The 21,186-nt window shown below is 41.1% G+C and overlaps 1 protein-coding gene across 2 annotated transcripts in view; it reads left to right on the top strand.

Moving 5' to 3' along the window:
- The window catches only part of LOC131228155 (protein VAC14 homolog), a 41,955-nt gene that overhangs the window by 10,027 nt on the left and 10,742 nt on the right, over positions 1 to 21,186 (top strand). For both annotated transcript variants that reach the window (XM_058223985.1, XM_058223986.1), the window contains exons 13-17: positions 509 to 574; positions 10,279 to 10,394; positions 10,498 to 10,618; positions 10,720 to 10,881; positions 10,968 to 11,096. In XM_058223985.1, coding sequence (XP_058079968.1) covers positions 509 to 574; positions 10,279 to 10,394; positions 10,498 to 10,618; positions 10,720 to 10,881; positions 10,968 to 11,096 — 594 coding nt within the window. The remainder of the gene's footprint in view (positions 1 to 508; positions 575 to 10,278; positions 10,395 to 10,497; positions 10,619 to 10,719; positions 10,882 to 10,967; positions 11,097 to 21,186) is intronic.

The raw sequence follows: 21,186 nt of genomic DNA, 5'->3' as shown, positions 1-21,186 counted from the left end.
TACTCTTTTTCCAACTTGATTCTACATTCAAGAAAAGTAGGAAGAACAGAAATTATTAAAGGATCCTTGCATGTTTTTCTAGGGAAATTTCTTGAAAGACCAAAAAAAAGAAAAAAGAAACATAAGAATCCTTTAACACTATCATCATATGGTATTACTTGGTGCATGTTGATTGCAAAAGGATGATTGATGAGTTTTTAATTTATTTCTGATTTTTTTTTTCAATTTTTAAGAAAATCATAAAAAAAATCTTAATTTCAATTCAATATGATTCAATCCCTATTACGATTTGTGATATGATAGCATTGCTCTTCAAAAAAAAAAAAAAAAAAAGAGAAAAAGATCTTGACAACATTGCTCTTCAAAAAAGAAAAAGAAAAAGAAAGATCTTGATAACATTGCGATTGCCATCTGATCCTATGTTTCGAGTTTGGAACTTTCTTTTATGTTTAATGTAATGCTTATTTTGAATACAACTGACCCAAGTTCATGCCTGTATCTGGAACAGGTATTATCTTTCCTGAATGAGATCTTTGATACTCTTCTCAAAACATTATCGGATCCTTCTGATGAGGTAATTTGCATTTCCATGCTTTGTACTTTTTAACAAACACACACACACACACACACCCATGTATGCATATATTTGTATGTATGTATATATATCATTTTGAATGGTGACAAAATTTTATTCAAAGAAAAAGCTAGGAGACATTTGTGGTGACCCTCTTGCCACTCTCTTGCGAGTGGAGGCTATCAGTGACTTTATTGGCAACTTTTGGAGAGAAGGAACAAGAAGCACCCAAAGAAGCGTCGAGAGCTATAACATACCAAAGACAAAATTAATCTCCAAGGCCCCAGAGATTTCCCCGAAACTCACCAATAAATCACTAGACAACTCTGTTCAATAATGAACTTCCCTGAGATAGAGTGACTAATCAAATGCAGTCCCTCTCTAAGTGCAATTAACTTTGTTTTTGTCAGCCCCATCTCGTCACTAGGACTGGAAATCCATCAGCACTTCTTATTTATTGTTTCTCAAAATGCAACTGTTCGTTGAGGGATCATAACTGCCCACTACTCTCCCATCAAAATTGAGCTTCATGAATCCAACCTGGGGCAGCTCTGATGGCAATTCTCTACACTGTACCTTTCCAGTTCATTCTCGAGTTTGTATATATTGATCTTGGAAGCATGATTATTCAAGATTTACATAATTGATTCAAAGTTAATTAGCAAAAGAACGAGAACGAAGAGAGACAGTTTTGAACTTTTTGTGAAATGGTTAAATTTCAAGATTAAGGTTGTCCACTGGCTTGCCTAAACATGTTGAGCTCTCTCTCTCTCTCTCTCTCTCTCTCTCTCATTTTTCCCAAAAGATTCTTTTACGTGTTTAGTTGGAAGACAATTTATTTTTTTTTTTAATTTTTAGTTTGACCGAACAACTCCAAATCATCTTCAATTTGAAGACTATTCTGAACTCTTGAACTGACATATTTGTGTTTTTAATGTCTCAGACAGCTTTCCATATAATAAGCTTAATTTCTTTTTCCTGTTTCAAACATATATGCACTTGCTAGCTGAAGACAAGGATACGTTCGTCTGCGTGCCTATGGATACAAACACCTTATACAGTCTCATTTAGTTTGTGTATCTCGCACATACTGTTCCATTTGTACGTATTTGAGCATGGAAAGGCTAGTTTTGGATCTGATTTCCTTTTAGATCAAGATGCTGGAATAAATTCCAAAGAGATTTAATCCTCACAGAGTGTGGTTCTTAATGCACTTGTTTGTGTGGTCAAAAGAATCAGTGTCGTTACTATTTGCTGGCAACCTAATTTGATAATCATGGTTTTTAATGTTTCAGGTTGTATCTGTAACAATATATGGCAGGAAAGACGACACTCCTGAGTGTTGGGTGTTCAACATGTTACTTTTGTCAATTGTATAAATTTAAAGGACTGAAGATAGGGAGTGCAGGTGGTGGGCTAAGTAGTCTTCTCTATATAGTGCTTTGGTGATTTGGAGGGCAATTGCAAAATCGAGAGTGAGGTTCAAGGAGGGGGTAGGTTTCTCCTTGGGGGATGGGATGAGAATCAGGTTTTGGGAAGATGTATGGTTAGGAGATATTGCTCGTCATGTGGGTTTCCCAAGGATATCTAGTCTATGACTCTATCATTGATAGCGGAAGTCCCCGAGGCTCTATGTTACTCCTTTTTGGGTAATGAAGTGGTTTGGACTCCGCTGTGTCACAGACTCACAGGAACCTATTGGAAGAAGAGGAATCTGATTTTATCCCTCTTTAATCGGTTAAGCAGCGCGCAACCTTTGCTAGATGCTAAGGATTTGCTGGTCTGGCTGAAGTGAAGTTGGGGAGATTCTCGGTGCGCTCTTTCTACAGGTTGTTATGTGACATCCATCTCGAAGGGGCATGGGGGATGCGGAATGCCCGTGAAAGCCTTTCATAGGAACTTCCTGCGACATGAAGCTAGGTGGGGCCCACCATGATGTTTGTGAGAAATCCACCTCGTTCATCTGTTTTGCCAGATCATTTTAGGACATGAGCCCAAAAATGAGGTAGATCCATAACTCACGTGGGCTGCATGATAGGAAAAAGTGGGTAGGGAGATTTCTATTGTTGAAATCTCCCTGGGGTCCACCGTGATGTTTATATCCCATCCATGTTGTTTGTAAGGTCATTCCTACTAGGATGAACTAAAAACACAAAAATATTAGCCTGATCCAAAACTTGTGGCCCCATGAATGTTTCAACAGTGGACATTCAATCCTCACATTTTCTTGTTGAGCGGACCACTTGAGTTTTGGATCTACCTCATTTTTGGGCCCATGTCCTAACATGATCTGGAAAAATGGATGGACGGAGTGGATTTCTCACAAACATCACGGTGGGCCCCACCTAGCTTCCTGTCACAAGAAGTGTCTGTGAAAGGCTTTCTTAGGCAATCTGCATAACACAAGGGGCACACATCTTTTGTGTGGCATTATGGGGTCCCTCCTAAGGTTGTTGTGTGTTGGCTTGGCTAATTGGCAAGGGCAAAGTGCTCATGATGGATAACCTTCAGAAGAGGAATATGATAGTGATCAATGCTTGTTTTCTATGCTTCCAATTTGAAGAGTTGGTTAATCATTTGTTTATGCGCTGCCCCTTCTCTAATGAGATTTAGAAAATATTTTTGGGATTTCTTGGGTGATGCCTGAGTTTTTCTCTCGTGGCATGGTGGAGTTAGAAAGAAAGGGAGTGGGTTCTAGGGGAGGTTGGTGTTGCAAGCAGGTCTTTGGGCAATATGGGGGGAGCGAAATGTTTGGTGTTTTCGCAATTATAGGAAGGAGGTAGGGGAGGTTTTTCATTTGGCGAAAAGAGATGTAATAGTGAGTTCTAGAGGTTGGCGTTGCAAGCAGGTCGTTGGGCAATATGGGGAAGCGAAACATTCGTTGTTTTTGCAATTGTAGGAAGGAGGTGGGGGAGGTTCTTCAGTGGGCAAAAAAAGATGTAAGAGATTGGGCATTCTGTTTCAGGGGAGGGGGAGAGAGCGCTCTTCCCGCTTTGCTTTTGGCTGCTTTGTAGCTTTATTCTTTGTCCGTTCTGGCCCTTTATAATAAAAGCATCACCTTTCTCAAAGAAAAAAAAAAAGTGAAGAAGAGAAAATAGGTAGAGGGAATACCTTGGAGAGGGAGAAGAGGTGGTGAGGGTCAAGGATAGAAATGCCCTCAAGCACTTAAAACTAAAACATCTCCATAAAACCCTCTAATCCTCATGATGGTGCATAGATGTCACAAGCGTCCAGCATGTCCGATAAGTGGAGCAAGAGCCTGCCAGCAGTTTTAATGAACTTATCAGCAACTCGATCTAAAAGCTAAAACATCATCATAAACCCCTCTAATCCTCATGATGGTGCATGGATGTCACAAGCACCCAGCTTGTCCAATAAACAAAGGATCTGACATATGGAACTTGGAACAAGTGAAGGCGCAAGAACTTGCAAACAGTTTTGTGAACATATCAGCACCTTGATGATCTAACCTGGCACATGGAACTCAGATTTGATTACGACGATTTTCTGAAGAACCAAATGACAGTCTATTACACTATGCTTAGTTCTTTTAGAAATAATGAATTAAAAGCAATATGACTAGCTGCTTGATTATCACAAAACAAGGTCATGAGAGAAGAAGATCAGAAATCAAGCTCTATCATTAATGACTGAAATGAAATAAGGTCTCCTATAACATGGTAGTCTGCTTCAACACTTGATCTAGCCACAACATACTACTCCAAGCAACCAAGCTCCCCCCGCCAAAAGTGCAACATGTAGATGTCGATCACCAAGTCGCTATTTGAACCAACCCAGTTGGCATCAGAGTATACAGAGATAAAAAGATGACCACGAGAAGCATGGATAATACTATAATTGAATGAGCTGTGAAGCAAAGTGGCAACAGATTGTTTGGAGTGGGGAAGCATCTGTTTTAAAACATTTGCAAGTATAAACAACCAGGAAGCAGGAGCGCGAGTGTGAAGCGTGATTTGAAGTGGGAGTAGCACCTAAGTAAGGTAGAAGGTCTATGTAACCAAGCACAATACCATGACATGGAGAAAATTTTCAATATTAAGAATCCAACAAGTAAATTCTATAAGAGAGACATAAAGATTATGTATAATCGGGCTAATAATGTTTTTGTCTTAAGATATGGGGTGGAAATCGTCAGTTAAATTTGTTTACAAACCAATTTCTGATAGGCAGACACGTCCTCAGCAAGCTCTACCTTAATAAAAAGGAAAACGTCAATAAAAAAATTCCATAAATGGTAACCAGCTGGTTAGTGCTAAGAAACCAGCCTCATGTAGTAAATCCTAGGATATATATATATATATATATATATATGTATATATATATATATATGTATATATATATATATATATATATATATATATATATTTGAAGAGAGAGATTGATCTCTCTTTTGACTTTGTTGCTTTAATACCCAATAAAAGTTGCAGTGCATCCAAGTCCCGATGGAAAATATTTGACCTAGGGACCATTTTGCTTCGATTTGTTGAACCCCACTCAAAATTTGTATTTTGATCCTCAAAACAGGCCTAGATCCAGTCTAGTATTAGTTTCTAAACTTCCTCCATGGTTGAAATGTAGAAAGAGAAGAAAATGAGAGAGAAAAATGAAAATAAAAATTGAAAATGGGAACCCATATCGGCTGATACGAGTTGATACAATTCATTTTTCGTAGAGGACCTGTTCACCCCTGTAAAGTTGATGTGGCCATATCATAACCAATATTTAAAACCATGATTGCATCACTAGAACATGTTATCTTATGAGTTTGTTGTATTCTTTAATTGGAACTTGAATTATCTTGGAGTGATGTCCAGTAGTTGTTTCATGGTAAAAACATCCCTAGGCGAGCACTCAACGTCATGAGTTGCCTGACCTTTTTTAATTTACTTCGAACATTGCCCTTGAATATCCAACACCTGTCCTTTGTGTGGTTATTCTTGAATTGGAGCTTTATTTGTCCCGGAATGAGACCTAATAGTGGTTTCATAGTCAAGATCCATAGATAGCTAGGGGCACTCTCAACACCAGGAGTTGCCGGACATTTGCTTTGACTTTGAAGGTTGCTCAAAAAGATCCAATGCCTGTCCATTGAGAAGTTATTACGTCTGCAGTTGGCACATTCTTTCTTTCTTTTGTCTTTCTTTTTTGGTGAGTAAACAATGATTTTTTCAACACGTAACCCCTCAAAAACAAAATAATATTTTTTTTCAACAAGTATCCTTGATATAATGTCTGGCCACAACGTGTACACTTCATTTCCACACATATTCTTTTACTGATCATATTGTTTCATAAATTTGAAGTGTTAGCCACTATCACTGCCCTTTCTAGATAAATCAACACTTGCGGAACTTTTGATAGCCTTCTGCCGATCTTCTTCAGTTGGTAGAATTGTAAGTGCAGTGGCTGGTGTTTTTATTGTTCCATTTCCAAGAATGGTATTTTATTGATTTAAAAAATTCTTTTGTAAGTTAGCAAGGAGTTGGAACTATTGTTGCTCATTAGCACATTCATATGATTTATGGTGAGACCCAAAAGTGCAAGGACACGAACATTGTTGTTCTGGTTCTAGATTTTTAAATTTCAACTCGAGCTAAAACTCATCCCTAGGTTTTCGTTGAGAACAGAACAATTCGAAGTGCTTCCAGATCTCCTTGGCAATTGTAATGAACATCACCATTGCAGATATAGTGGGTTCCTTGAATTTAATGATCATGAAATAACTAACTGATTCATACTGTGCCAAGCTATCTATTTCTCGACATGGGTTATCTCTAGTAATAGGTTGAACTTCAACAAGTATTCCATCTATATACCCAGACAGACCTACCTCCAAGTTATAGTTCCACTGACCTTGACCATTGAAGATAATTTACTTATTTCAATTTCTGTGAGACTATAACTGGCCTGTGGTTCTCCATAGTACTTGATGGTGAACCAAATTCATCCAGATGTATTCTGGAATGTGTCCATGAACCAAATGCGTTCTGGAATATGTCCAATCAGACAAGATTTCTTCAGTTCATCCACTGGTTGTGCTATTACTTGTAGTCTGAGAAGAACACTAAATGAAATGAGTACCAATCTACATAATTGGATCCATGAACTGCTGATATCATTATAGATCCCTACTTAAAGATATCTATGATAGATCTACTCTCATCCTGTACATGGACCCAAAATGAAATGAAAAGAAGAACATAACAATGGCCGCAAATTTTTATTTTTATTTTCCAATTCAGCAAACCTCCAACTCTACATTTTCCTTTCTATGTAGTGGGTTGGTACTGGTTTTTTGGATCTAGCCTCAATATCAACTGCTGCTGTTTTTCTGTATCTAGTGCATTGTTTCAAAAATAAAAAAATAAAAAAATCCAGATCTAGTGTCTGGATTTACATGGATCTCTTTTCTAGATAGAGCATTGTGTGCTTGCTTTTACAACCACCCCCCCCCCCCCCCCCCCCCTCCCCACAAGATTTTCATAAAAATGGGTGATATCTACTGAACCACACTAGAATGGAACTTGGTCCTTAATCACATCAAGCCTGCACAGTGCTGTATTCTTGCTTATTTTACAGCCTTTTAAATGTCCCACAATTTGTCAATCAGTTGTATGACTGTTGGTTTCTTACTGGGTTTAAAAAGAAAAGAAAAGAAGAATTTTAGGATGATGAAAAGCAAAGGTATCAATATAAATGTGAAGGAATGAAGAAGAAAAGAGAACATAGAAAAAGAGGGAAAATGTGCAAGAGGGACAACAGGTGATTACTATCTTAGTCCTAATCCCAGCTTTATTAATAAAAAGTTAACAGATAAAAGTGTCCTTAAGCAGTGAAAACTTACTAAAACACCACAATGTACATGTGCATGTTCATGTATACACGTGCACACTTGCACATACAAACCCTCTGTACATCTCTAGGCGTCAGCTATATTGTCTCTAAAACCTCATAGGAGGACTTCTAGGGACTTGGTTCATGAAGATCTGTCTTATGTTGTTTATTGTTAGGATGAAGGATGATGAGGGTAAAGGGATGAAAAAGCCAGTGTTCGAAGATCTTGCTTTGATAACATTGATTAAGTGCAAGAAGAAAGGCATGTGATGGTATAGAGTGAGGGTCAATACCAACTTAGACTTAACTGTAAACCCCCTCCCAACAATTTGGGACATTTTAAAAAAAAATTGTTTTTAAAGTTGTTTCAAGTATTGAATGTCCTACTAGCTGACAGATACTTCCTGTTGCCACTAATCCTTTTAGGAACTTGTCCTATTGTTGATATGTGGTAAAACAAGCATCTTGAGAGCTTTTCAAAAATCGTGGATAATGCATTTGATTATTAACCCTGTGTTAGCTTCAGTTTTCCTAGAAGTCTGCATTTCACCCTTTCTAGACACCCTTAATTGACGAAAAGAAAATGAATGCCCTAGAGGTACTTAATTCTTTGATTTCCCATTTAGTGACACTATGCCATCAAGATGTGTGTGGGCTTTCTTGCAGTCAGATCATCACATCACATCACATCACACCGCCATCACCATCACCAGCACCATCACCATCACCATCACCGGCACCATCACCAGCATCACAGTCTTGTTCCCAACTGTTTGGTGCTAGCTTTACGGATCCTATTTTGCCAACCATTGCTATCTAAGGTCCTATTCTCAGCAAGTGAAAAAGCTTTCATATGCCTTCTCATGATTTGATCCAAGTCCTTTTAGGTCGTTTCCTCATCCACATTTCAGGCCCTTCAGTCACAGTCAATTCCCCCTGTGGAGCCATCTCTGACCTTTGTTGCACATGACCAAATCATCTCAATCTGCTTTCCATCATTTTATCTCTTATTGGGCTACTCTGGGCTGCTTCGAATGATCTCATTGTTAATTTTGTTCTTCGTAGTCATCTATAACAAGAGCGAAAAAGGTTAGGGCTTAATGTCTACCCTCGATGAAGGTCAACTGCTACTTGGAACTCATCAGCCACCATAACCCGCTCTCACTCTTGTAAAAGCACCCTCATGCATGCATCTAGTAATATCAATATATCCTCTTGGTACCCCAGTCCTCCCTATCACCTACCACATCTGCTCCCTCCGCACTTGTATGCTTTCTCTAGTTCTTTGAAAACCTCGTGTGGATCTTTCCTCTTAGCTTCAGCTATTAATCTCCCTGGCAAAAAGCCAAGCTAATCTTCTGATATTATTTTCTTGTCTATCCCTTTGCTCCCCTACTCTGTTCTAAAGCTTCATGAGATAAACTTATCAAGTTGAATAAGTCTGTATCTATTTTCTTACCGTTACCTAAGAGCAATATATTGTAGGATGTTCCTCCCAAATTATCACCAAAATTGCAGGAAATCGTCGACGCAATTTCCCCTTTACGAACTGATCACCTTAATATCTTCAGGTATATAGACTATAGTACAAGCTACATGAAGGAGTTGCTCTAGCTTCTAAGCAAGGATTATGGCCTCCATAAATATGGAAAGGATGGAGTGCTACAACTGGCGCATGTATGATGTTATAGTATGTGAATCTACCACAGGGTTCAAAAGACCTGATAGCTTCGCCTTTGCAACCAGAGGAAGGGACCAGAAAATCCCCAAGCTTATTTTAGGGCAATGAATTCATCTAATGACATGACTAGAGAAACAATCTTGGGTGGTGGGCACCAATCATCTGAGACCCTTCTGGTCCAAATAATTATGGTACTTAGTGCTAGGGTTAAGAGCTTATTTCAGAGATTCCATAAATAGGCAGAACGTGCTACGGTTAAAAGCTTATTTCAGAGATTCCATAAATAGGCAGAAAGAGCAGAGTTACCACAATAAAAGTCCAACTGAGATTCTTTAAAAGAAAAAGAAAAAAATCATCTCTGAGCATGATATTCTCAATCCATTTCTGGATGTTGGAATATTGTATCCGACCATTCTGCATTGTGGATCGTAAAGAAGAAACAGAATTTGGCATGTTAGGTAGAACCTTCAAGCACCAAGAAAAAAAGTTCTTCATCCTAGTTCTGTGAACTTCTTATTTCTATTTTTTTGATATACTGCTATTCAGTCCCTTTGGTTTTCTGCATTAATTGGGAACCAATGAAATTGAGGATACATTAGCTACTGTGTGCTGTGAGTTTCTTTAGCCAAATTTATATCTAAAAAGCCTTTTTATAGCTTTGTTGCTCAGTGCCTTTTGCTACTGTGTAGTCTGGAGGTTCTCAGGGATGCCAATGCATTTCTACCATGGCAGAATCAGAGGATCCATAGATGCCTTTGAGCTGGCATTGTTTCAAAATGTCCTACAGCTAGTTGATTTTTTCCTGTTTAACCCTATGTCTCAGTGGTAGATTCACAAGAGTTTCAACATGAGGTCATGGGTTTGAGCACCCATTGTGGTGTGAATGTGCGGGTGTATGTGGGGTGTGTGAGTGCATGGGTGTATGTGGGCTGTGTGAGTGCATGTGAGAAAAGAAAGAGAAAAAAGAATTAACTCTTTTCTGTACAAAAGTTAAACATTAAGATATCTTCGTGATTTATTAAGATCTCGTCCTGGCATTGTTTCAAAATGTCCTACATCTAGTTGATTTTTTCCTATTTAAGAATTCAATCTTTTCTGTACAAAAGTTAAATATTAAGGTCTCTTCCTGATTTATTTGAACATTTTATTTCTCATGGTTTGTCTACAGGTGGTTCTTTTGGTGCTAGAGGTGCATGCATGTATTGCAAGAGATGAATCGCATTTCCGCCATCTTGTCGTTTTTCTAGTGCACAACTTTCGGACTGACCATATGCTTCTTGAGAAGTGAGTTTTTCTTATCTTTGAATTAGAAGAGCATATTTCCTTTTAAGTATTTGGACATGCGCTTCTTGTAACTTTTTAACAAGTTTTTGGTCTGTTTATTCAGGCGTGGTGCCCTGATTATTCGTCGGCTATGTGTTCTTTTGGATGCTCAAAGGGTGTACCGAGAACTTTCTACAATCCTAGAGGGGGAAGCTGACTTGGATTTTGCATCCATCATGGTTCAGGTTTTATTGTTTCTAAGGTGTATAATTACTGATAACTTCATTGAAGCAGAAATGCAGTTTCTTATTGACCTATCTTCGGAATCGTTCTTCATATGTTCCAGGCTCTGAATTTGATTTTACTCACATCCTCTGAATTGGCCGAGCTACGGGTACTCCTAAAACAATCATTGGTAAATGCTGCTGGCAGAGACTTGTTTGTTTCTCTGTATTCATCCTGGTGCCACTCGCCAATGGCAACAATAAGCCTCTGCCTACTAGCTCAGGTAGGGTATCTTGTCATGGTAATTTACTGCACCTTGTTCTAGTCTGTTTTTTTTTTCCAATGATAATCTCTGATCTTTCCTGACAGGCTTACCAACATGCAAGTTCCGTGATTCAATCACTAGTGGAGGAAGACATCAATGTGAAATTCTTGGTCCAGCTGGACAAGTTGATCCGCCTACTGGAGACTCCAATATTTGCTTACCTTAGATTGCAAGTATATATTCCAACTCGTTTTTCTATGTTTTCATTGCGTTAAATTCATAAATTTGACTTGGCAAATTTTGTTACTAGTTTGTCTTCATTGTAAGTTGCAATCTGTATCATTAAAACAGAACTATAGAGAACATGTGTAATTCCCATTCATAGAAAAGCTAATAAGATCATTTCTACAAGTGCAAACGGCCCTCTTGCATGCAAGTGATACTTCATCTTTATGAGAAGACAGGTACCTGTTGTTGCAATCAGTCTGTTGATGCCTTATCGGGTCTACCTATTCCGGAAATAGTGCTCAATTTTTTTTGAGAAGTCACGATATTATATAAAAAAGGAAGAAAAAGAAAACAAAGCAGGGGAGAGGAGAGAGATCGCCAAGGAGGCAATCAACAACTAGACTCCAAGAAAAAGAAAATCAACATCCTTAAGACCCACAACGAAAATAGCCCATTCGATCAGGAGCCGTTTAGCCTTGCTGGCTATAACTGCTTCCGAATTTGAAAGGTCCCTAAAACATCTGTCGTTTCTTTCTTCCCAGACTGACCACCATATAGCAATGATTGCCATTCTCCATAGACACGATTTCTGCTAGCTCAAACTGACCCCGTGCCAGGCTTTAAGGAGAAGGCTAACAGAACTAGGGAAGCACCAGCTAAGATTGAATCGATTGAGAAATTCTGACCAGATTAAAGAGATGAAAGGGCAGGAGAGCAGCAGGTGATCGATGGATTCTTCATTTTTCATGCAGCAGAGACAGATATTGACGATGGGCATTCCCCTTTTCCTCAGGTTATCCACCGTGAGGATTCTTTTGTTCGTCACCAATCAGGCAAAAGCAGCGTGTTTAGGGGGGACCGAGTATTTCCAGAAATGGAAGGATGGGTGCTCGTCTATGGAAACCGGCTCATGGCCCAGCATGGAGTATAGAGAACTAACTGAAAAGTTGCTGGACTTATCTGCCTTCTAGGATAATTTGTCTGGGTCGAGAATGTCTGGCGTGCTCCTGCAGATGCGCTCTAGCAGGCCCACTTACTCTTCGATCTCCCAATCCTGAAGATTCCTCCTACATACCACATTCCATTCGATTTTGTTATTCGAGAAGGAGAAACAGCTTGAGACATGAATGGCGGGGTTGAGGGCGATGCAAAAAATGTTTGGGAAATTGATTTTAAGAGGAGCATCTCCCGCCCATGTGTCTTCCCAGAACCGGATCTTGGCGCCATTGCTTAAGATGAAATTGATGCTAGTGAGAACTTCCTTCTTTAGCGATTGGATCCCCTTCCAGAGGGCCGAGGCTCTATAGCGAGTAGAGTCTTTGGTCCACCAGCCACCGATGGACCTGCCATATTTTCCTTTAATTATCTTGTTCCAAAGGCTACCGTCCTCGGTCCCAAGTCTCCAAATCCATTTCCCTATAAGGGCCTTGTTCATCCTCTTGAGATCTTTAATCCCCACTCCTCCATCCTTGAACTGTTTGTAGACTTGATGCCATCGGACAAGATGAAACTTTTTCTTCTCTTCTTTGCCATTCCAGAGGAAGTCACATCTTAGACTTTCTAGCTTTGCCAGAATAGAGGGAGGGCATTTGAAGAGGGACATGAAGTAAATAGGCAGGTTAGAGAGAGCTGCCTTAATGAGAGTAATTTGGCCTCCCAAAGAGAGGTATCTACATTTCCATCTGGCCAGGTAGTTTTCAAACTTGTTTATGATCTTGTCCTAGGGGGATTTAGGAGGCGGTCCTAGACATAGCGGAAGGCCAATGAAGAAGGTCGGAAGCGAAACCGAGGAGCACCCAAAAGATTCAACGAATATAGAAACTTCCTCATCCCTTAAATTGACTCCGAACATTTTTGATTTGGCCAAATTGATCCTTAGGCCTGATACAGCCTCGAAACAGAGGATGGTGGTGCGAACATTATCTACCTTGATAGGGTCAGCTACGCTAAAGATGAGAGTATCATCAGCGTATTGAATGTGGGAGATTGGATTTGATATACCTCTCATTTTGATGCTGCGTAAGATGCCTGCTTCTTGTCCTAACTGTAACATTCTAGAAAGGGCTTCTCCCACGATGAGAAAGAGAAAGGAGGAAAGAGGATCCCCTTGGCGGATGCCTCTGGAACTCTTAAAAAAGCCTTTCGGGGTCCCGTTAATGAGGTTGGAGAAATGGGCTGACCCTAAACATTCGCTGATCCAATCACGCCATTTGTCGCCAAAGCCCACACGCTTCATCATATATTGGAGGAAGTTCTAATCCACGTGGTCGTAGGCCTTTTCGATATCCAGCTTACAGAAGATAGCTCTCGAACCGTCTTTATGGCACGAATCCAAGCATTCATTGGCAATAAGCGCGCAGTCGATAATCTGTCTCCCAGGGATAAACGCGCTTTGATGGCTGGATATAATCTTCCCGATAATAGACTTCAAACGAGAGGCCATGACTTTTGCCAGAATTTTGTAGGGACCTCCAATTAGGCTAATAGGTCTGAGGTCTTTGAGCGAGCTTGCACCGTGAACTTTGGGAATGAGCGCAATGAACTAGGCTCCCAAACCTTTAGACAATTTACCTCTTTTGTAAAATTTTTTGAAGAAGAGCATGATGTCTTCTTTGATCACCTCCCAGAAATGGTTAAAGAAGCAGATGGGGAAACTGTCGGGGCTAGGGGCCTTGTCGCTGCCTAAGGACACCAGCGCCCTCCGCACTTCTTCCACCATGAACGGAGCCTCAAGGGCGTTAGCGTCTGAGGATTGCAGACAGTCCATCCAAAGGTGATCGAGGCGCGGTCTGTCCCATTCCTCTTTGCTGAGTAAGGAACTGAAATGAGCTATAGCTTCCTCAGCAATTTCATCTTTATCTTCGATACGACGGCCATCAACAATGACGCTGCTGATTCGATTTGTTCTAGCATGCATACTAGCTATGTTGTGGAAAAATTTTGAGTTTCCGTCTCCCTCTTTGAGCCATTTGGCGCGGGACCTTTGTTTCCAATCGATTTCATCCTCAAACACCCTGGCAGACAAATTTTGGATAAGTTGAATTCTTTTGTGGAGGATTTCAGTAGACATGATTCCGTCTTCAGCTTTGATGTCAATCGCTGGCAGATCTGCCTTGATTAGGTCCGTTTTCGAGTCCCTTTTAGAAGGAACTTCATCTTTCCATTGTCTCAGTTTGTCTTTGAGCAATCTGAGTTTTCTGCATAACCCGTGACTAGCAAAACCTGCAACCTGAAAACCACCCCACCAATTTGAGACCATCTGAAAGAAGCCCTTTATATTAAGCCAGGAGGATTCGAATCTGAAGGGTTTCGGGCCCGAGTTATAATCGTCGGATGACAGCATGATCGGGCTATGGTCTGGGGTTGTTCTCGGGAGAACGATCTGAGAGGCCAGAGGGGATCCTTCCAGCCAATCTAAGGAGACAAGAAATCTGTCTAATCTAGCCAGAGAGGGGGATAATCTACCATTGGACCAGGTGAATCTAGAGCTGAGAAGAGGGAGATTGACTAACGCCTGATCATCTATCTAGTTTGAGAAGGACTGCATTGCAGGAGATCGTTATGCCGTGAGATTTTTCTTCAGCGTATCTGGTGATATTAAAGTCTCTAGCGAAGCAGCAAGGGCCCGAAAATTTCAGTCTTGAAGCAGTCAGTTCATCCCAAAATTCTGCCCTTTTGGCATCCAAAGTGGGACCATAGACGGACGAGATGAGACACTTCTTGTTAGAGGAGATATCTAATAGAACAGCAGAAACCGAGAAAGAGCCAGACTAGTAATCGACCAGATTCCAATTGGAGGATCTCCATGTGATCAAAATGCCACTAGCACTTCCGATAGCGTTCAACACCACCCATTTGACATCAGATGCCTTCCACAAAGAGCCCATTATCCTCTCACTAAAATTCTGGATTTTTGTTTCTTGGAGACAGATGATGTCGGGATTGTGGGACCCGCATGATTCTTTTATCAATCTCCTTTTCTGCTTCGACCCTACCCCACAAACATTCCAAGAGATGATCTTCATTGGGGGACCATGCTATGCCGAGAAGCTTGACGGTCTGCAACCTGAGGAATGTCCAGAGATGATCCGGTGGAGGAGGCAAGGCGTTGCAGTTCTCTGTTGCTGCATGATTTGGATAATCGAGATTTGGGGATTTAGAAACTAACAGGGTTCTGCCACGAGCTTCCATGCATTGAAACAGAGCGATGTAGTCTTCAGAGCGATCCTCAAAGGATAGACCGATGACCCTTCCAACATGACTAATCGTGTCTTTGATCCACTTTTTCTTTTGGATAGTGCTGAAGAGGGTCGTTTTACTTTCATTGTCTATCAGCTTCTTTTCCATAAGGATCCCTTGCTCGGTAGAATCGCCGATTCGAATATGGAGTAGCTAAGCTTCTATAATCCGATCTCCCAAATCATCCTGCAAAAGGGTGATAAGAGCATGCTCAGAAAACGAAGTATTAGAGACAGAAGGGGAAGGGGGAGATGAGTTGAGAGTAGATGGATTCTCCGAATTGTAAGACTGCTGATCGAATTCCCCTGTATCAATGCTATCTAGAAGGTGAAGAGTAAGATCGGGGAGGCAGGTCCGACTTGTTGAATCGGAGTGGCCCATGGAAGATGTGGGCCCTAGTTTCGAAGCTAGTCGATTGGGAGGAGAGTTCCGAGTCTTTGAAAAATTAAGAGGGAGAACAAAGGATGTAGCGGCGGACGCAGAAAAATGTGTTGGAATTAATCTATGGTCCCAGAGAGAGTCGGGTCTGGGGGATAGATTTAGATTGAAGCTCGGATCCGACTCTTGAGGTGTGTCTGACTCGATAGGCGCGGAAGGGGCCGAATCCGATCCGGGCCTGAGAGTTGGATCCAAGATGGTGAGCCTGTCAGCGTTATCTGGCGGAGCCAAGTCTAATGATCCGACACGTGACGTCAATGGACGAGAGCGATCACTGAAGTCGTCCGTCGTTGATATCGAGGCGGGTCTAAGGAGACGTGGTGGAATCTCTTTCCGCCGTGTGGGCGAAAGGGATGGTGAGGAGGCTTCTTGACTCGGGGGGGCAACGACAGCGATGGCGCCATGTTCCTCAAGATGTGACGGGATTCTGACAGGGGGTGGAGGGCTGTAGCTTTCGGTGAGGAGAGAGGCACGCATCTCTGATGGGGGCTCTCCACGTATAGAGCGATCTGACGGATGATAGGCAGGGCCATCATGAGAGCTAGCTGTCATGGTTTCGAGGTTACGTACTCCGCGGGAGCACGAAGTCCGTGGAGCCGCACTTTCTTCTCCGATTCCGGGTATGGCAGGATGGATTCCCTGTTCCCTCAACCTCCACAGGTCCCCCCATCTGGGCAAAGGGACACTAGATTCCTCTCTTTGGACTGGAAGAAAGATTTTTCTGTTGTCCGCAAACACTTCGACGTGGGGAGGCAATGGATCTCCTTTGCTTCTTCTGACTCGAGCTCTGAGAATACCCATTTCTTCACCGATTTTTGTTTTGGGGTCCAGTTCTATGAAGGAGCCCACCACAGATGCTGCAGAGATTAGAAATTCATCGTACCATAATTCTAGTGGGATCGCCTAGATGAGAATCCAGACCTCCTCCATACCAAAGAGGGAGAAATCATCCCACCTTTTTGGACTTTAAGGACAGGACCGCCTTTGTGCAGAGCCCCTGCCATGAGTAGGATGTCCGATCTGATACTCGGGCCTGGCCTGATCCATAGCTTGTTATAACCGATAGGTTTGATGATATAGGCAGATGGCTGAATGTTGTAGCATGCATCTATCCATCTTCAGACTTGAGGAATCGAGGCGCCCTCTTTAGTTGTAATGACGACAGTGTCTTCCAGATCCTTTTTAGTACGAGAGAAGGATTCTTCGTTGATCCGCAGGACGTTTTCCTGACATATGGTCGGAGAGATGGGTGTGGGGGGTTGTATGATCCCTTATCTCCGGGATGCTAATACTTATGTTGTTGAGTTCTTTGAAAAGAAGACAAACCGAGGAGTATGTCTTTAACGAAGAGCCTTCGTTATACTGGGAGGAACTGAGACGGCGGCTGTCGCTGGTCTTTTTCCTTTGGGGCCGTCGACTTGCCGTGAGAGACTATCTTCTGTTCTGGGCCGAATCTTGCCCTTTGAACCAGTAAGGGGTGTTCTTCGAAACTTTCTGCACGTAACATCTGGACTGCCCGAGCCAACTCCTCTTCTGAACCCATTTGCGAATCCTTTGTAATGGCCGCTTGTTTTGTCTCTGGGCATAACAGCATCCAAGATAACACCAGCCCGTCCGAACACCCTGCAGAGGTTGATGGGGTACCATCCATCCGGGAAGCCCTTAACAAACAAGGTTGGGTAGCTCGTTACTGCCCTGGATTTCCGAAGCCATTCCTTTCGTCTCCCCTTTCTACTTGCAAGATGCCAGGATGCTGAACTCTCAATTTCTTTTGCTAGCGGTGCACTGTTGTCGGAGATGAGCTCGTCCCCATGTCTTGCCTGATCCTGGCGATTGTAGGCAGTTTTGCGATCAGTCGAAATTCTTTTTTCGCGATTAGGCAGCATCGGTGAAATACCTTTACCAAAAGCCCTTCTTTTTTCTCGATTTCCGAAGCCCTTCTTTTTTCCAGAAATAGTGCTCAATTAAAATTTCCAAGCTACCTTCTGTTTCCTTTTGCCATGTGATTATCTGGGGCAATGTTACCCAAATCAACAACTTCTGTTCTGAATCTTGCAATCCATATTATCGGTCACGTACCAGATTGCTATTTTTATGGATGGTAGTAAGAAAAGACTTGAGAGGACCTATGGATTAACTGAGGATATGGTCCGTGATAAGATGGAATTGTAGAACCAGATTTGTGTAGCTGACTGCAATTAATTGGGAATTGGGATAAGGTATGTTCTCGATCTAGGAGAGAGAGAGAGAGAGAGAGAGAGAGAGAGAGAGGAGAACTCTCATGCTCACATGTCCCCACCCCTCTGGTTTTATTAGTAGGGCTTCACTTAAAAAGGGAAAATTACAAAAATACCCTTACACCAAGAAACATAAATAAGCACGCTATCATAAACTCAAAAGCTCATGTACTCAACCCGTGCACAAAGACTGGACCCAAACATGATGGTCACGTGTGATCATGTCACGCGTGTGGACACATCACATGTGTCCACATGTGTGATTACATCATACGTGTGACCATTCTAACACTATCCCTCAAGCTGGAGCTTATATATCATAAGTGCCCACCTTGTCAAAAACCTGTCTAGATGAGCCCAACTTAAAAGCCTTTGTGAACATATCAACAACTTGGTCTTCGGATTTGATGAACGGGGTGGATATTTCCTTGTCTACAACCTTCTTTCTGATGAAGTGGCAGTCTACTTCAATATGCTTTGTCCTCTCACGATAAACTAGATTATTGGCGATATGTGACGCAACTTGATTATTACAATATAGGTTCATAGGAGTATCAGCCACAAAACCCAACTCATACATCAACGTCTTCAACCACACAATTCCACACATGGTATGAGCCATGGCTTTATGCTCTGCTTTTGCACTAGAACAGGCAACGACTTGTTGCTTCTTGCTTTTCCAGGTAACACGATTACCTCCTACAAAGGTACATTAACCTGTGGTGGATCGTCTATTTGAAGGAGTTTGCATCAGAGAATCCTTCTACTCGAAGATGTTCGTTTCTCTTGTAGAGAATTCCATGACCCGAGGCACCCTTCAAATATTTAATTATGTGGACCACAACTTCCATATGAGAGATGCGAGGGGCTTGCTTAAACTGACTAACTACACTGACTGTATAAGTAATATCAGGCCATGTAATAGTTAAATAGATCAATTTTCCAACCAACTGACATCTGCTTGGGTCATCAAAAAGGTCTCCTTCATCTATATTTGGAGTTTGCATCTATGGGAGTTGTAACCGGCTTAGCCCCCATTAAACTTGTCTCTTTTAACAAGTCCATAACATATTTTCTTTGTGATAAATTAATTCCCAAATTTGATCGAGCTACATCAATACCTAGAAAGTATTGAAGATAGCCTAAATCTTTTGTATAGAAATGTTGCTGCAGAAACTTCTTCAACTTAGATATGCCTTTACTATCATTTCTAGTAATGATGATGTCGTCCACGTAAACAACAAGAACCAGAGTGCCAGTCTCACTCTGCCTAACAAAGACCGAGTGATCAGCCTGACTGCGTTTTATCCCAAACTGCATCATCACTTCACTAAATTTGTCAAACCACGCATGTGAAGACTGCTTTAACCCATAAATCGAGTTTATTTACCGACAGACTCAAAACTTCCCTTGAGCGACAAAGCTAGACCATTGCTCCATGTATACTTCTTCAAGTAAATCATCATGAAGAAATGCGTTCTTTTACATTCGGTTGATATAAGGGCCAATCCAAATTTGCAATAATAAAGATCACCACACGAATTGAATGGCCACTGGGGAAAATGTTTCAGAGTAGTCAATTCCAAACGTTTGTGTATATTCTTTTGCCACCAGACGAGCCTTTAAATGATCCACAATGCCATCAGACTTGTACTTCATGGTATATACCCATTTGCACCCTACTGCACGCTTTCCTGCAGGTTATTTAGCCAAAGTCCAAGTTTGATTTTGATGAAGTGCAACAATTTCTTCTTCCATAGCTCATTTCCATCCATCAGAATGTAAAGCATCTAGAAACGATCGAGGGACAAACACAGACGACAAGGACAAAACAAACTGCCGAAATGAAGGTGATAAACCATTCAATGAAACAAAATTGGAAATTGGATGTAGAGTACAATAACGTAAATCTTTTTGAACAACAATAGGTCAATCAACTTCATTTAGCAAGTCTGGTGAATACTAAAGAGGATGATCTTCAGATGGATTGGTAGAATTGGCAGAGGGCACATCACTAGGTGCTTTAACACTTCTCTTGGAATGTCTAGAGTAAACCTGCAACGACGGAGGATTGGGATGTGACTTTGTGGCTTTGCTTTTCTGGTAAATTTGTGTTTGTCACCACAGGAAGGGTGGTAGAGTTTTTGGAATACTACAACGTTTGTCCACCATCGGAGAAATATGGAGTGGTTTAAGAAAAGGTGACATCCATGGACACATCGTCTTCGGGTAATAGGATTATAGCATTTGTAGCCATGCTGAGTATTTAAGTACCCTAGAAAAAAACACTTTATAGCTTTGGGTTCAAACTTATCGGAGACATGATCAAATTAATGTACAAAACATATGCATCCAAAAATTTTAAGAGGAAGAGAAAATGAAGGATACTAGGGATGCAAGATAGACAAAGGAGTTTGACCTCCTAATACTGATGAGGGCATCCGATTTATAAGATAACATGCAGTTAAAATGCAATCATCCCAAAAACTCTTTGAAACCTTGTCTAGTAATAATGCCCTCGCTACTTGAAGAAAATGACGAATTTTACGTTCAACAACTTCATTTTGCTACAGTGCGTGTGCACAAGATGTTTGATGAATAATGCCATGAGATAAAAAAATATGAGTGAAAAATATTTGATTTGTACTCCTCGGCATTATCTGATCTTAGAACACACTTTGGCATCAAATTGAGTTTGGATTGAGCCTGAAATTCTTTGAAACACATAAACACCTCAGAACAATATTTCATCAAATATAACCATGTCATTCTATAGTAATCATCCACAAAAATGACAAAATATGAACGGGTCCCTAACCATTTGAATGAATCAAATAAAATGCTTTATCACTAACTTTATCTTCACGAGAAAGAAGAGACACTCTGTGATGCTTGCTTAACTCACAAGCTTAGCATTCTGATTTAGACGCATAGGACAAAGACAAGACAAGACAAGACACTTCAAATTAGCTATGGGTGCCCAAGCCTGGAATGCCATTGATGTGGAGAGATGTTAGCTTGCAATGCAGCTCCAGCTTTAGTTGTTTCATTCTTGAGATAGTAGAGTCCATTAGATTCATGTCCTCCACCAATCATCCTCCCCGTCTTTAAATCCTGAAACTCACAATAAGAAGGGAAAAATTTGATGGAACAATTCATGGATTTTGTTAGTTTACTTACA

Source organism: Magnolia sinica, chromosome 15, assembly GCF_029962835.1.
Source record: "Magnolia sinica isolate HGM2019 chromosome 15, MsV1, whole genome shotgun sequence".
Taxonomy (NCBI): domain Eukaryota; kingdom Viridiplantae; phylum Streptophyta; class Magnoliopsida; order Magnoliales; family Magnoliaceae; genus Magnolia; species Magnolia sinica.
Note: the sequence above shows the minus strand (reverse complement) of the source record. Positions and strands in the feature narration are given on the sequence as shown.